Here is a 17,272-nt window from a genome sequence, read left to right on the forward strand (position 1 = left end):
CTCCCATTTTGCACTCGTGTGCGTGTCAGCTTGGATTCGTCTATCCGTCGACTGATGGAAGAGCCGTCTTTTATATTTCTTCATCTCGCGAGCTTTCCTCGCTTAGGTCGAGGATGCACGCGAAATTCCATTTCGCGATCATAGAAAGACAAAATGTTTTTTTTACACACATGTTTTGAACAAGATAAAGTAAATCTATGTAAGATACTTCTTTGCAAAAAAAAAAGGAATATTGTCTTAACACTATCATAAGTAAGCCACTAACATTATATATAGAAATATGTAACAGTTTTTGGTGATTTAATTGGCATTGTTAATCGATTATTGTTTCAAGTGGCAATATAGTAATTAATTATTAGGATGCCATGAAGAATTTTGGCAATATAGTAATTAATTATTAGGATGTCATGAAGAATTTTATTTATAACATATATGCATCTTAAGATCACAGTAATTTTGTGATGATTCTCCAACTTCATTCGGCAGATGCAAACTGTGCTTATAGTATTTAAATTCATTGTCTTGGAGAGAAATCCACGTAATCAGGTGTCGCACGCTTTTCTTTTTCCGTTCGAAAATGCTCTTTCTGTTTCAAAATGTGATCATTCGAGCAGATCGTTTAAGAGATTTTTGCATACATCTCTATCGGTTGGATGTTTTCTGGTTGACAGTTGGCGGCAGATGGACAATCGATGACAATCATCTCGCTAACTGTTACAGGGATCGAAACAGGATTAGAGAATTATTAACTACAATATCGTGTGATATTAAAAATGTAGTGAAATAGGCTATTTTGTAGTTAGGAAATTATAAATTATAACATAAAGCAGTGATAAATTAATACAAGTAAATATGATGAAATTAGTATTCTGTTAAATACAAATAGCAAATACTATATAAATGCAGGTAAATATTATAACATTTATTACATAAATTGATCTTTGAGTTAAACCATCTTATCTATTCCAATCATTGAGATAGTTAAAATTATTAACTCTCGGGAAGCTCAAGCAATTCACCGACGTGACGGGCGATAATAATTTCCTCGTTCTCTCCAAGAAACGTGTGTTCTCGATGCATGTTCCTCGACGCTATTTTTAGATCCAGAAATTCATCATATGCACGTGCATACTACAATGCGATGCTCAATTCTATGAACGACACAAAGATTACAGTTTTGACAATTTTTGGTCACAACTTTGCTTGTAAAATTGACAATTTTATCGATGCACTTATTAGCGCGCTCTACGAAGTCTCTTATATTATGTTGCAGTATGACATTTATAGAAAATATTAACAAACACTGATGTGTCTAAGATGTTCGATTTATATACATTATATGTTGCACATCCCGTTCTTTCGCATGTTATATGCATACATTCGCTGGTGATGTAATCGCGTAATGACAGCTAGAATTTGCCATATGCGCGAACAAATATTAATTTCTTTTAGTACTTTGTTGAAATATATATACTGAGAAAAAAAGTTCGATTAAAAAACGCAAAATTTGTTTTATTTTACCAAAATATTTAGTCCGATACATTCAACTAAACGTTACTACGATTATACAAAATAATTCGTTACTATTATAAATAAAATACTATTTTTTAACAAAACTATTTTCTTTCAACAAAAATTTATCCTATTTAACTCAATCGTTCTATTAAAAATACTCACTATTTATTATCCCCATCGGCGTCGTTTAGTCAGTTTGATGCTTGGAATTTGAACAAACATATTACTTGGATAACTAAATAGCATGCAAACACAAATAAATACCATTAATATTTCGAACAAAATAATTTAATTGAGTTGGTTTAGTTAATTCTTGATTAAAAAATTTTGATGGCTGACATGAATGAACTATACTTTTCTTTGTGCAACTAAAGAATTGTTGTATTAACTATTGGATCAAACTATACTAATTTTAGTTCGTACAATCAATTTTTTTTCTCAGTGTAGGTAGCGATTAAGTTGGCGTTATTTCGACACGGACATCATTTAGAGAACTGTCATCATTTACACACTATAATACACGCGTAGTAGCCAAAGGGTTAATGTTAGACATGACGTGAATTTTGAATATACCAAGATATCGAAGATATCGAAGCGCTACAAATACTTACAAATGCAAAAAAAAATAGGCGCGTTTTGAAATTCATTTCAAGGGTGTTCGAAGTTATGATGTGCCGCATTGGGATGACGATTTGACTACGTGTTTACAGCTTTTTTTTAACGATCCAATTAAACGTTAGTGCCGCTAAATAATTATTGACTGAATTTCTAGCATACCATAATGCCATATCGTAACACATAAAATACATGAGAGAATTATCTGATGGAATCAATGCACGTTTAATGAAACTTTGTTTTCAATATTATTTTTCGTGATTTCGATCATCTTCCTCATAAATCTATCAATAAGTGTTTTGACTGGCTATCGATATATCTCGTCTATCGACGATGTATTACTTTGTGTTTTCGCTTTCGTTGTAACAAAATGAAATTATTTAACCAAATACTTTTTAGAAAAAATTGACTTAAGTTTTATGAACAATGATACAAGTAAAATATGTATTATTACACCTACTTTTTGACTGTTTTAATACTGTTTATATCTATTTAAAGAATCGATATATCGCCGCACATTTATCTAGACAAATATTAAGGGGATTAGTAATTTTTCTTCTTATTTCTTATCGTTTCTTCACAATTTAAATATCGAAGAGGAGAAATGTGCGCTCTTCATTTCAGTCGGTTCGTTTCTTCATTTTCCGGCTTCTTTTCTCCTTATTCCGAAGACGACGCAAGTGGGTCACGGAAAAACGAGGAAAGAGGGAATGTACACTAAAGACGAAGACTCTGTTCCTCCTCATTTGTTTGACGATTAGCTCAGTGTCGTTTGTCAGATTAAACGGATATAGTGCTTCGCATTGTTTGCCTTGTTGAACTGTGTGTCTCGAGAACTCCTTCATTTTTCCTTATCTGTCTGCACACCTAAAATATTGTTAATGCAGTCAAAAACGTCCGACATATTCTTTTTCGAATACTTATCTGAATACACACTCTTGATCCAAACTCTTGACAGAAAATACAAAAAATGCTATTAAATAATATTGAATTCAAATTCAAATTTAACATTGACTTTTTCTTAGCGAGGTTTGTAACTTTAAAAAAGGTTCTTGTAAACTCTAATAAAAATGAGATATCTTTTTGATGTCGATCTTATTAATAAAGATTAAATTTCCGTTGAAGTTACTTCGAAATTGGGCAAGTATATAATTATTTTTATTTCAGAAGTTTGATTCGTAAAAGAAACATTTCATTTTCATTGAGAAATATCAATATCTCGACATTTCCACGAAATGAAACGTATAGTAGAAGTTGGAGTTTTCCGTCATTAAAGGTTAATTCAAATGAAGACAAAAACTTGATGCATAAACCGGTATGGTACTGTATAAAGCAAATGATCAACGTGAGCTCGTATCGTCTAGTCAGGCTCTCATGTCTTATTAATCTGGACGCTTATGCTTTTATGTAACTTTGCGCGCGCGATCGACTTAACGAGATCGGACTCGATGGCGAGTCGAATCGATGCCGTTATCGAAGTAACGGCACGAAACGAGGCGGTAACCGTATAAAGATTGGCCGAACGTTTTTTATATGTATGATAAAATTTAACGCGTCGTGGCTTAAATCGCGGGATCGTTTATGATGCCAAGAGACTATATACGTTATTGTATTTCAAAATATGAACAAATTATTCGCCAAATTGTGCCAAGTGCGAATCTCTATTGCCAGCACATTAGGTATATACGATTTGAATTTCGGATGAAATTCTACTTATTTAATTAGCGACCGTGATTGACGAGCGTTGATCGTATAACAACCAGATAAATAATTGTTTTAAATTGTTTCGAGAGGTGAAACGTATATATACACTTCACGTAATGACGCGACGAATGCTTTTCGAGCGTACAATCGCATGGCTGTATGTGGAAAAATCATTGAGATGACTTTTCATGCGCTTGTAGAATCCAATTAGATTATCCATCGCTGGATTAATTATTCTGCAGTATGTTTGCATTCGGACAAAAAAAAATAATAGATTCGCAAGCAGGGCTTCCGTAGCATTATCGCACCGAGTGGAATATATACGCGAACTAATTTTTACTACTGTAGCCTTCAACAGCAAGTAGCAATAGCAGTAATAGCAATAGCAATAACAGCGGTGGCGGTGGTGGCGGCGGCGCGGCGGTGATGCCGGTGCCGGCGTGAAGTGAACGGCGGCGGATGTGCACGAGAGTAGGTAAATGCGCGAGATCGCGATTGGCCGCGGCATCGCCGTTCAACCAATCCGCACGAGCGGCCGCCGGAGTTTTAGCGCGCGCGGAGCCGGCACCCGCGGTCGAGGCCGACTTCCCCAGTGTCGAGGTAATCGCGCGAATCTCGGTGAGAAAAACTCTGCGGGCCGATAAGATTTCGTATGCGCCACGTACGGAACGCGGTGCGCGCATAAGTCGAGAGAATACGAATCGCAGCTACCGGAATGGAAGAGATGCGACACCACACCAGCTGGTTTGTAACCGAGAGCGGACGCGCGGGTATTCGCCGGAGTAAGCGCGCGGTAAACGAGACAAGGAGGTGAGGTTTACGACAACGAGTAAGCGGGAGCAGGAAGAGAGAGAGAGAGAGAGAGAGAGAGAGGAGAGGGCGAGCGAGCGCACGATGGTGGCCGCTCGCATTGCTCGCAGATCAGCGAGGACGGAAGAGGGGAACGGCGGGAGAAAGGAGGGAGAGTACCCGGCTGCCTTCAGTTTGGCGTTCGGTGTTGCTAGGCGCGAGGGGCCACTGTCAGTGCCAAGGCGGCAGCCGGCAAATCTTCTCTCGACCACGAGAATCAAATATCGAGCTTACATCTTTCTCTCTTAACCGCGTCTCGAATGCGACGTTTTTGCGGGCTCCTTTCCCTCTTTCCTCCCGTCACCGACGCCGACGTCTCTCCGGTCCCGCGATGCATTTTTCGAGAACGTTCCCCGCGCGCGCGTGCGAGCGGAGCAGAGCGGCGCGGCGCGGCGCCTGCTTGTCGAATCCGCCGACACTGGCCTGGCTGGCCTCCGGTTCGGTTTTATGTCCCGCGTGCGTGTGTGCGTGCGAAAAAAAGAACCGAGTGTGGAGAGACACGCGAATCACGGGATGTCAGCCTGCGGCGGATATTACGACGCGCGTCTCTCTCTCTCTCTCTCTCGTCAACGACCGACGTTTTTGTATAATCTTCGATTAACACCGCGAAACACCGTGAGTACCTCGTTTAGCTTGCCTTACAATTTGACGTACTTTTGCACCTACCGATGTCGATCGTTACCGTTTTCACATCGATAAATATATTCCGCATAATTATTGCAATGCTTTATATTTGACTGTTCAACGATTGATGTCGCAGCATTATTTTTTTGTATATTATACGTGTGTACGGTAAATTGTAGCTCATCCCTATATGTTAATCGAATAAAAGGAAATATCTTACATTAATTTCACAAATATTTGCATTTGCCATGGAGACATTAAGAATTATAAAAATAATATAAAAAAAACAAACGAGAATTCTTATTAACAATGATAAAATATGAAATATGTCAAGTTATGATGGATTTGGTAATGCATTGCGTGTTGCAGTCGATATTCAATATGTATATGTATATAAAAATTTTTATAAGTCATTCGAATACTGTAAATCTTAAACAAACACACACACACACATATATATTTATATATATGCGTGTGTGTGTGTGTGTGTTTAAGATTTACAATATTCGAATGACTCCTTATAAAAATTTTTTTTGCAGTACCTAGTAGTAAATTTTATGCAAGATTAATAAATAAGAGTCGAAGAAGAAGAAATTAAAAATAAATTTAAATATAAATGTGAATATTTTAGAAGATTTAATTTTCGTAGCAATTTTGGATATCTTGATGATTCCGGAAGCTTGAACGTTACCGTTCTTTTAAGCCAAACGAGTCAAATGCACCGAATGTGGGTGAGCTACGCAGTTGTGTGAGTAGAACATCGATGATACGCAGATTGGATATGGTCTTAAAAAGTTGCTCGCGCAAATCGAATTGTGTATTAACAAAAATACATCTATTGCAACGTCTTGATAACGTCAGCCGTCCTTATTTTGACTTTTAACAAGTTAGATGAGAAAATTCATTGCTTGTTTGATGATTTGAAAATTGAAAAAAAATATATATAATATTTTTTATTTTTGAGTCTTGGAACATTAATATTTTGATTACAAATTATCGTGTTATTATTACTGTATTTTTTAACTGACTTATTTTATGTAATAAATAATCCAAATATACATATGCGCGATTATAATTTTCTTTAAAGAAAGCGGAGTACAATCCATCGATTATTTTCTACAAAGTTTGAGAATTCTGAAACCGATGCGGGCGCTAAACGACAAAACGGTTAAATCGCCGTTTTCGTCCGCTTTTGCGGCGAGCGTAGCTGAATGATGTTTTCTTCCTTATTTGCGTTTCTGAGTCACACGCGTGTCTGGCGGCTATCTATTCACGCGATCCGCCGACGCCGCGCACTTGTGTGTGACTGTTATTTATTCGAACATAACACCGAACGAAAAATGCCGGCGTTCTACCTTTGCTACGTAGATAATTTCGACGAATAGCAAATATCGTTGATAAAGAATTATTGGAAACTCGCGTATACCTGCTACAAAAATAAAAGCAAAAATTTTATGTTTATCAGCCTTCTTGCAATCTTCTTTGCATTGTGCGTATTATATAAAGTATTGCGAAAATACGTATCGTGAATTCTGAAAATTTGTAATCAATATTTTCAACACTAATTAGACTGGACTCTCTAATTAAAATAGACTTAATTTGTGCAAATACAATTTATTAGTAACTAAATAAATGCTCGGATTTTAGTAGCAAAATTTAAAAAAAAAGCGCGTGTTATGTGACGAACAATTATAGCGTATTAATTTTATAAAATTAATCAGATTGTAATAAATCAAATTAATGGGACTAAGACTCATTTGTACAAGAAAAACTAGCGCCTTTAAGGTAAATGCTCTGACTAAACATCGATCAAACAAAATTATCACTTCTTTAATTTTAGTCTTCACAATTCTCTAGAGAAAAATGAAAAATTTGCAAGAAATTGTAAATATGTGAAATACATGAATTAAATTTCGCGTCGAGCATAAGTTCCACGATTCGCAAACGTATTGATTAAATTGTATGGTGTGATTTCTGCGGGTGCCAATCAGGTGGTCGGGATCGTTCATCTCGCGAAGGGTATGTATGTCGATAACAGAATATCGTTGAATGTACCGCTTACCAATTCCACTACGTCTGTCTTTCAGATAGGTTTTAGATAGGTTCGCTCGAGCCAGGGAACACTGAAGGGTCATTGATTAGATCGCAATTATCGCGCGTCTCTTCTCTATAGACTTGACGAGGATCATATAGAAAATCTTTTTTGAACCGTTCAACTTTCCGTTAACTATACTTTCAATTGTAACAGTAAACGCAGTAACAGTAATAACTAACAAATATATATATATATATATATATATATATATATATAGGAATAATAATTTTTGTATAAGTAAGAAAGATATGGCTTTGTACATATCTCGGAGGGGGGAGGGAGGAGAGAGAGAGAGAGAATATTGTGTTTGTTTTTCGGATGACGTCAAGCTTTTAGATTTTATATTGATATTGATAAATAAACGAGCTTTTAATATGTTTAACCAAACATACATGAAATTACACATTCAGAGTGTAGCTAGTCGACTAGTTCGACTTTATCGATTGCTATCAAAAATATAGGTATACTTACATAGAAGCTCATTTAAAGTGACAAAAATATGGCGTGGAGAATTGCTTTTGCATCATATTTTTTTCTATCATTCCCATATTCTGTAACATTTAATTATTTGTTCTGAAATCATCGATTCTTCCCTTAAAAAACTTTTCTATACAAGTCACGTAATTCTTATTTTACCTTTTTTTTTTAGAGTGATAAAAATGTAGTAAAATTCTCACTTTTGTTATCTCGAGCGTAATAAAAATACCTCTCGTGTAATTGTGTTAATTTTTGTGCAAAGCGAAATTGTAAAAATGCCAAAGCCACTAGTTACGAATGATCTTATTCGTTTCGATCAATTGACGCCAAGTTCGGCCGCACCATCGCACCGTAAAGACATGACATAATCGAGCATCGTTTCAGCTATATTTTTCTTTGCACGTGGCATGATTTGAAAGACCGGTCCCCACCTTGTCTGATTGTGAGATTGTTCCCTCGGGCGGTCGACCTTGAGACCAGCTGACAAACCGAGGAAGACGAAGGAGGAAGAGGAGGAGGAGGAGGAGAAGAGAGAGGATTGCGCAACGCTTCGAAATATCGTGATTTCGAGACTGGCCATCGAGATCCTCATACAGTCTCTTTGTCTTCAGCAAAGAGAAGTAAATATTGTTGAGTCTATAACGTATCACAGGTCAAACTAATAAATGTAGATTTCTGTTCTTTTTGTATTTTAGAATTTGTTTATCGCTATTAATTTAAATTCAAAATATCATTAAGAGATAAGGAGAGGAGAAGGAGGAGGAGGAGAGGCAGAATATTTCGTCAACAAAGTTGATATATTCGAAATTTCGGAATAACTTTGGGAGGCTTATCTTTAGAAAGATAATACTGTGCACAATGTATTCCGGAATCGTTAAAATTCTCATAAATTCAAGTCATTTCTCTTTAACAAAAGTTCTAAAAATATCATTATTTATTAGAACATTTTTTAATTAACGAAATTAAATTTATAAATTATTACTGCTATTAATATATATTTTACATTTGTATCTTGTAGTGAATTAAATTATATTAAAAACCATTTTAAATGACTTTACCGTGATTATTGAATGTGTCGATTTGCCATCTCAGGAATTTATTTCGTTAAAATTTGCTGAGCAGTATTCTCTTTAGCATTCCCCTGCGTTTCTCATCTTCCGAGTCATCGATATTCTTGTCGTGACTCTTTTTCAAATCGTCCACGTGCAACGATCAACATCTTATCAACGATTATCATATGAAAAATCTATATCTTTGCCACACGTGTGTGGTGTAGAGGGAAGATTTCTCTCCAAAGAATAGTCTGCGATATTTTACGACTCGACAGACACACATAATTCTTCTTGACCATCAAAAAAAAGATATTTGTGACTGGGTCACGAGACTGATCGTAAATTTTCATTTCGTGAGAAAGTAGTAGAGCTTTGTCGATTTGTGAAGTTGCAATCGTTCTTGCTTTCCAATAAATACAACTTTTTTCGGCCAATTCGCAAATATTTGTGTCACATTGATGCGGATAGTTTTAGTAATGGATTTAGATATAATAGTTGCTTGGCAAAACGGGGACTGAGAGATCAGTAAATGTTGTAGCCAATATTCTAGAGATAAAAGGTATTTAGTAAAGAAATAATGGAATCAGTACACACATTTAATCTCGCAAAGCTTTCGGAAGAACCGAAGGCAATTCTGCTCTTGTCTAGAGCATTTAATACACTGGATAGATTATAATAGGTATACGGTAATAATCGAAATGGCGGTACACGAGAGCCATTCGCGAGCGACTCGCGAAATAGCGGAGAAACTGTATATAACCGCGGTGTAAAGAAACTGATGTAATTTTACTCGTTGCAAAAGTAAGATGAGAGACAAAGAGCTAGGCCATTGTAGTTTGAAAGCGACGGTAGAGAAAAGACGTAGCGGGTAGTGGGTAGCAAGAGGAGAAAACGGGAAGGCGGGGAGAAACCAGATGGGAGGGGGAGTGCCGAGAGAGGGTGGAAAGAGCGCCATGTTCGCCCTCTGACGCTCTTTTGAAGGTCAAGGTTTTCCGCCCCTCGTTGACTGAGAGTGAAGGGAGAGGAAGAGGGGAAATAACGAGAGAAAGAGGAAAGGGGGAGAAAGAAAGAAACACACACACACACACACACACACACACAGAGATAACTACAATAAATGTGGTGAAGGATGGCTCATTCGTAAGAGGGATGAAGAGAGAGAGACATTGTAGGAAATATATATATACGTGGGTGGTTGGTCGAGGGTAAACTGTAGGACAGAGAGGGAAGTATAAGGGGTAGCGAGAGCCTGGTGCCCAGTATTTATAGCGCTTGCGAACCGATCGATAACGGATAGCGACATTGCGCAGTTGGGAAACCCCCGCGTCGAAGCCAACCCACGCATATCGCCCTCTTGCCGTTCTCTTGCTGTTTCTGCCAACCCCTTTCGCTTTGAGTCGATCTTTTTCCCCTCTCGCCCATCCCTTCTCCTCTTCTTTGTCTCTTTATTAGTAGCTTAAATTTAATTTTTACTTCGACGCAGAGAGTAAACGTTTAATTTTCTATTGTGTCGTCCATCCTCTATATAATTTTCCTTTCTCTCAGAGATATCTTTATTGCTAGATTTATTTTTATCTTTGTTAGTACTAACTATATACTTCTGTGTTCCAGCATTCATTTTTTCTAATGTGTACTGCTTTTGAGATCTGCAGGTATATATATATAAAGGTATAATAAATTTTACTTTTCTCAATTGCAGATTTGTTGAATTTCGATCAGTTAAATTGATTAATTCTGAGTTAATTTCTTTTAATATTAAACATCAAGATATTATAAAAGAGAAATAAGAGATGATAAAATCTCTAATGGTATTTGCTATTTTTTTCTATTTGGATTCTATTTCTGTTCAATATTCTTAAATATATCTTCTGGCGCGCGCGCGCGCACATTTCACGATCATTTATATATAAGTAGTTATATACGGGGTGAGGCACCTAATTTAACCATCTGAAAAATTTGTAAATTATACGTTGTATTAGAAATTGTTATTTACAAAAGTTGCATAATTTCGAGGGGATCATCACATAGAGTGAAAATTTTTTTAGAAGCGGAGGCACTTCAGAGATTTCAAGGTCAATTTCGTTTTTTTTCTTTTAATGGAATTATATGACTTTTACGTAATATGATTTTTCTAGTTATTCTACATATAAAAGTATTAATGTAGAGTTCGAAAAATCAATAGTTCGAGATATTTTATAGTATAAAATATACTAATATTGTACTATGTAATTTACAAGTTTTTCGAGGAGTCATGTTAAGTGCCTCACCCTGTATTTTCTCGAGAAGCAAAACTATTTTTTTGTCAAGTCAAAATGTCCCGGTAAATAAAGTTTTGCTCGATATATTGCTATATTTTCAGATATATATATAATGTTGAAAATATTTTTGCCAAGCATCTAATAACTACTTAAAATATATATATCTATATATATCAGCATACTTCGATCGTAACAGCAAGTTTTATCACATATCTTTGAAGAATTTTTCGTGATTGTTGTATTGGATATCATCAATATTAAATATACTTTTGTAGAAATCTTAATAGCAAAGTGGAGACAGTTGTTAGAATTCATCAAGATATGTCTTGATGAATGTGTTTTTTGATGCGATATTTTGCATCGAACTGGACACGTTTATCGTCTTCAAAATATTATGCAAAAACTCTAATGACTTTCTTCATATGTTTCTCTCTCTCTCTCTCTCTCTCTCTCTCTCTCCTTCATCTATCTTTCTTGAATAATTTACCGGCAAACTCGTTGTGGACATGTTACTTTACTCGTAGTCCTAAGTATAGCAACCTTACGTGTATTTTCGATGCAATTCATGGGGCGCGTTATCGGAAAATGACCGAATGGCGTGGTGAGGGATGTTAAATTAAAACCGCGATCGATTATCTAGAATAAAAACTGTTAATAAAGATTCAGAATGACTCATCGCATACGCGTAATAATTTCGCCATCACATTTTATTCATAAAAATATTTATAATTAGTACATATGGATAAAAAACTTGATCGTATTAAGAATTAAGGAAACGATATTTAAAAATATATTTAATGTTGTATTCGTATTAATGAATGAAACTTTGACATTTTTACGCGTGAATTACATCCCGTACAAGTTGTAAAGCCTATATACTATAATACGAAAAGATGGGACTTATGAAAAGAAAAATATAGAATAGCGAATTCGAGCGAGAATCAATCACGGACAAGGGCAAGAAGATATTTTGGGGAAGGCGAAATAGGGCAGGAAGGATAATACGGAAAAAGAGGACTCGGAGTAGGCGGAGTAGTGCGTTGAGGATATATATAGTGTGGGGGGTAAGTGCATTGCCATCCCTTTCGTCCTGTGCCGGAGCACATCGGCGATGGCTGCTGGCCGAGCCGAGCCCTCTCTTCATTCCCTTCGAAGAGAGAAGGGTGGGAGAGGGATCGTTTTGGTGCGATGCGAATAGTGAATAGTTTGGGAAAATGAGCCGGGTGCATTTCATTGGGATAACTTCGCAAGAGTGCAAAAGTCACCACGTAATATCATTTCTATGTTCTTTTCAAGGATCGAAATTGGTATAATAAGTCAAGATTTCAATGCAAAAACCATGAAATTGTGATGTTTGTAGCATATTAAATCCATTTTCGATTATTCGATTACTTATGGCAAGAAAAATTGAGTTTACCAAGATTAGTAGAGTAATACGCTCTCGCGTTACGTAATTCAATGGTACGAATCCACAAGTGGGTGATTCTTGTATATTTAATTATATTTAGTGTTTTTAGAGTATAGACACATCTTAAATTTGGCTCTCCATTGTTAGTCTAAGTAATTAGTCTTTATACATATTTTTTAAACTCGATTTTTTTATCTCTATCTGAAAACAAAGATTGATCAAAGATAAAGAAGTGAAACTCACCTGATTGATAATTTTCCAATAATTTTATGTAGAAGAAAGATTTTGTGTTATCTTTGAATATTTGTCGTGTCGCATCTATATAATATTATGTAAGTTAGAATCTTGCAAAAATGTTTTATTTGGATTTCCTCCGTAAAAAAATTTTTTTCCGTTTGCCATAGATAAATCGTGTAATTAAGACAGAAATATAGACGATTATTTATAGTAAATTAATACGAGAAACTAACGCAGACTGTTTGTGCAACTTATATCGTCTTGATTTCCTTTTCTCTTTCTTTTTGTTGGCGAGAGAGTAACATTAATACAAATTTAGCCGAGAGGTATAAAGAACGAGTGGCAGAGGTGCACTGTGAGAGGGTGGGTCTACCCTTTTCCCCTCTCTCTCTCAATGAGGGGTGGCACGAGCTGATCGGGGAGGGTGGCCGCCCTTTTCCGCGAGGAGAGAGAGAGAGAGAGAGAGAAAGAGAGGAGGTAGCTCGTTGGAAAATTTACGCCGGCAGCGGATGGACCGTAAAGGTCGCCGTTGCTGGTTGTCTCCTCTCTTCGGCGCCGTCGCCGCCGGTTTTGCCCTCCTTCGTAAAGGTTGCCAGCTGAGAGCAACGTCAGCAATGAGAGAGTAAATCGTATAGTGTTGTTGCAGTTTGCTACGGGATTAGTTATGTGCTCTTCTGTCATCGTGAAAATCGTGGACTCTTCGAAAGGGAGAGAAAGCTTTTCAATGGCGCAGTATTTATAGGAGTGAAATTTATAGAAATAACGAGTGCGAGAGAGAACAGAAAGTGAGAAGGGGACGGAAAAGCGGGAAGAGAGAGGGGAAAATGCGAGACAAAGAGGGTGAAATCAGCTGGGGAAAATAATGAGTGGAATGCGTGGATGGAAGAAAGGAGGTGTGCAGGCAAACGTCATATACAATACTCTTACTGATTTTTTCCATTTTTTTTTTTGATTCGAGACTTCGAGCTTCTAGATCGGCGGACGAGAAGATCAATCGCCGCTGAGTTATTCGCGTACTTGCTGAAATAATAATTCCTCACGCCCGAAGAGGAGGGAGGCGACAATTCCTGGCATTATGCAATTCGTTGTACTCTTAGATCATTCAATTCTATAAAAATTGAAATCTCTCTCTCTCTCTCTCTCTCTCTCTCTCTCTGCACAACTCGACATTATTCTCTTGACTTTAAGCTGGATTTGTCTAGAAAATATCGTATATTCCTAAAATATTTGACAATTAAAATTCTTATGAACATTACTGTTTACATTACATTATTGTATCTCGGAATTGAGATGGGCTCGATTTCTGATTTCGATGTGCATTGCGTGACAAATTAGATTGCGTCATATTACGAAAAATGAACAAAGTTATGTAAGAAGTAACTTCGTTGTAATGCAAGCTCTAATGGATATATTTCTCCTCTCCATTACTCATTGACGCTAATCTATGGTGCCGACAATTCTTGCGACTTACTACTTGCGAGCACTCTCTCTTGCGAGATCAGTCGTATACCGCGTGAGAATGCTATCGCGTCGATGTATTCGATTATCGCAGTGCAGGCGCGGGAAGTCACACATCGACGAAATCAATATCGAATGTGAGACCTTGTATTTCAAGGACATGTACGGCGAGATAAGCCTGTGCGGAAGCGCGACGCGTGCAATTCGCGACCATCCAATTGTTCGTCTTTCGTAAAAGGATCGATTGTTATCACTTATAAGGGAATATGCATTTTCTCTAGATCGCAGAATTCGTTGTCTCGTTGCGTGTTCTACTGAAAGATCCTGCGACATGTACTTTTCCTAGGTTTCAGACTTTATTTTTTTATTAAATTTTATTACATGTAGATATTTATTATTTATATTGCATGCAGTGTTATATGATATAAGATATATAGGCAACGTTAATTGTATATTATGTAATTATGCTACAAATTGAATTTTAAAAAATTCGTTTTATTGATAACAAGACAATACGGGAGAAAATATAATGCATTTTTTTATGCATGTACGAGAAGTTTCGATATGACTCGTATATGCAAACGAACAATGATGCGCACATGCAAACGCACGATACAGTGCTTTTATCCTTTTTCCCGACAATTTTCTTATCTAATGCGACACACCAAGAATTTCTTACGAAACACAGTTATATTTCTATTGCGAATTTCTATTATATACCGATGCAGTTTCTCGCATTTCATTTCCTTGCTGGAAATTATTACAGTTTCTTCGATAAATATTTCCTTTTTTCTTCGTTTGGTCATCAATGTTTTTCTTCGTTTTGTACACTGAGAAAAAAAATTGATTGTATGAACTAAATTTGTATAGTTGTTTGATCCAGTAGTTGATTTAACATTTTTTTAGTTGCACAAAGAAAGATATAATTCATTCATGTCAACCATCAAAATTTTTTAATCAAGAATTAACAAAACCGATTTAATTAAATTATTTTGTTCGAAATACTAATAGTATTTATTTGTGTTTGCATGCAATTTAGTTATCCAAATAATATATTTGTTCAAATTCCAAGATTCAAACCGATTAAACGATGCTGATGGGGATAATAAATAGTGTGTATTTTTAATCGAACGATTGAGTTAAATATGATAAATTTTTGTTGAAACAAAATAGTTTTGTTAAAAAATAGTATTTTGTTTATAATAGTAAAAAATTATTTTGTGTCATCATAGTAATAGTTGAACGTATCGAACTAAATATTTCGGTAAGATGAAATAAATTTTGCGTTTTTTAATAAATTTTTTTTCTCAGTGTATAAGCATATATAGAGTAATTTGAAATTGAATAAAATAAAGAGAAAATCGTACGGTAGAAACAAAATTGTTAATGTTTTCTAAGTCACCTGCATTTTTTTGTTACCACTAAGAACTTTGGAGACATTTCTGAAGACACATTGCAAACGCAAAATTTATCGCGCGGCGTTGTTATGCCACAAACAGAACTAAGGGCAAAAATGATATTTGACTTCCCCATCATTGCACATTGTACACTTCTCTCTTATTTAAAAAAATAGGTATATTAAATTGATGCTTGAATTATTGAAAGTCTCAAAGTTTAGTTTATTGTTGACTCTTTAATTTTCGCGACACTATTTGGTTCTCTAACTGCGTTAACTTTATGTGTGAACGGCTGTCACCATGAACAATATTTTGATTCTTGTACGTATCGAGGGGATAATAGTATAATATAATGTAATTATATTAATTTAAAATTGCATAATGTTAATTGTATAATTGTTATATATAATGAAAAGTAAAGAGTAGGAAAGCTAAATAGCGCGCAAAACGCTCATCTGTGATGTCTAGTGTACTTAAACTTTAAATGATAGCTTATATTAACTTCCAATCTAATCTAAACTAAAATTAATTGCACATATCACCTTTCATACTTCGCATAGCTATGTACAAACCTAATACGACTCTTAACCGTATCACTATACAGCAAAAACAGAAACCATAATTGAAGTGAGAATCAAATTAGAATCAAAATGAATAGACAAATCTATCAAAATAAATAAAATTCTGTAAGGATGAAATTCTATAAAATATTTCTTCAGAATCCCCTTCTTACCATCCTCCTATTCTTTCTTCTCTAATTTCTCCTATTTCTCTTTATCATTTGTTTTCTCGCTCTCTCTATTGTTTTCATTAAATTCACACTCTTTCCTTCTTCTCCCATGAATTCTTCAATTCTCAGTTTGCCTTTAATCGCTTCACATTTCTTTATAACATAGATTATACTCTCTTCCGCTGTTAGATACATTTTCCATCTTTCTCCCTCCAGTACTGGTCTTTTGTCTAGATTCTTTGTCTTGCTATTAAAGCTGTTTTTCATTTTCATTCTTTCAACCAAATATTTTAGTAATTCTTCCGTCATATGTAGTTATTGTTATATTTTGAAACATATATTTTTCGCTGTCTTTTCCATTTATCCTTTTTCTTTATTTTCTCCACGATGTCTCTTGCTACATATTTTTTGAGCTCCTGCTTCCATTTCATCTTTTAACTGTTTCTTTCTCATTTTTGCCTTCTCCATTAATTCCCTTCTCTCCCAATTGCCTTTCCCTCTCACCGGTCTCTCTTTTTCCAAATCTTTAATATATTTCCGTACCATTTTCTTTTTTGACTTCCGTGCTTTTCCTTCGTACATTATTGCTCTTCTGATCGCTCTTATTATTTTTATTTCTTTCATCTTTATGAAACAGTGCAAGTTTATATTAAATGATTCATTAAAAATTTCGTTAAAATTCGTTAAAAATGCTATCAAGTACAATCGCCGTTTTATGAACTTTTTTTGAATTTATTTACACGCGTAGTTGTGTTATTCAATACGCGCATTTTGAATAAACTTATAAATGGCTGAATTTTCTTCCAATTTCGCTCTTTTATTCGCAATTTCTTTTAGTTAATACCCAATCTTG

At 35.5% G+C, this 17,272-nt stretch overlaps 1 protein-coding gene and 1 long non-coding RNA gene across 5 annotated transcripts in view; one reads left to right on the forward strand and one right to left on the reverse strand.

Annotated features, from left to right (window-relative positions):
* LOC105462067 (DNA-directed RNA polymerases I, II, and III subunit RPABC3) overlaps nt 1–17,272 on the forward strand; it is a 56,121-nt gene that overhangs the window by 2,380 nt on the left and 36,469 nt on the right. The window contains exon 2 of one of the 4 annotated variants that reach the window (XM_011708606.1): nt 8,299–8,499. The exons of 1 other annotated variant lie outside the window; for it this stretch is intronic. In XM_011708606.1, the coding sequence (XP_011706908.1) occupies nt 8,499 (1 nt within the window). In that variant the 5' untranslated portion in view covers nt 8,299–8,498. Of the gene's footprint in view, nt 1–8,298; nt 8,500–13,363; nt 13,457–13,476; nt 13,728–17,272 lie in introns of those variants that run through there. 2 more of the 4 variants (XM_011708613.1, XM_011708600.1) reach the window with 2 other exon arrangements.
* LOC105462103 lies at nt 2,335–5,225 on the reverse strand. The gene is made up of 2 exons (XR_976017.1): nt 4,918–5,225; nt 2,335–2,997 (listed from the first exon to the last, which is right to left on the reverse strand). It is a non-coding gene; the product is annotated as an uncharacterized LOC105462103 (long non-coding RNA).

The sequence above is a fragment of the Wasmannia auropunctata genome, unplaced genomic scaffold, assembly GCF_000956235.1.
Source record: "Wasmannia auropunctata unplaced genomic scaffold, wasmannia.A_1.0 LD336099.1, whole genome shotgun sequence".
NCBI lineage: Eukaryota > Metazoa > Arthropoda > Insecta > Hymenoptera > Formicidae > Wasmannia > Wasmannia auropunctata.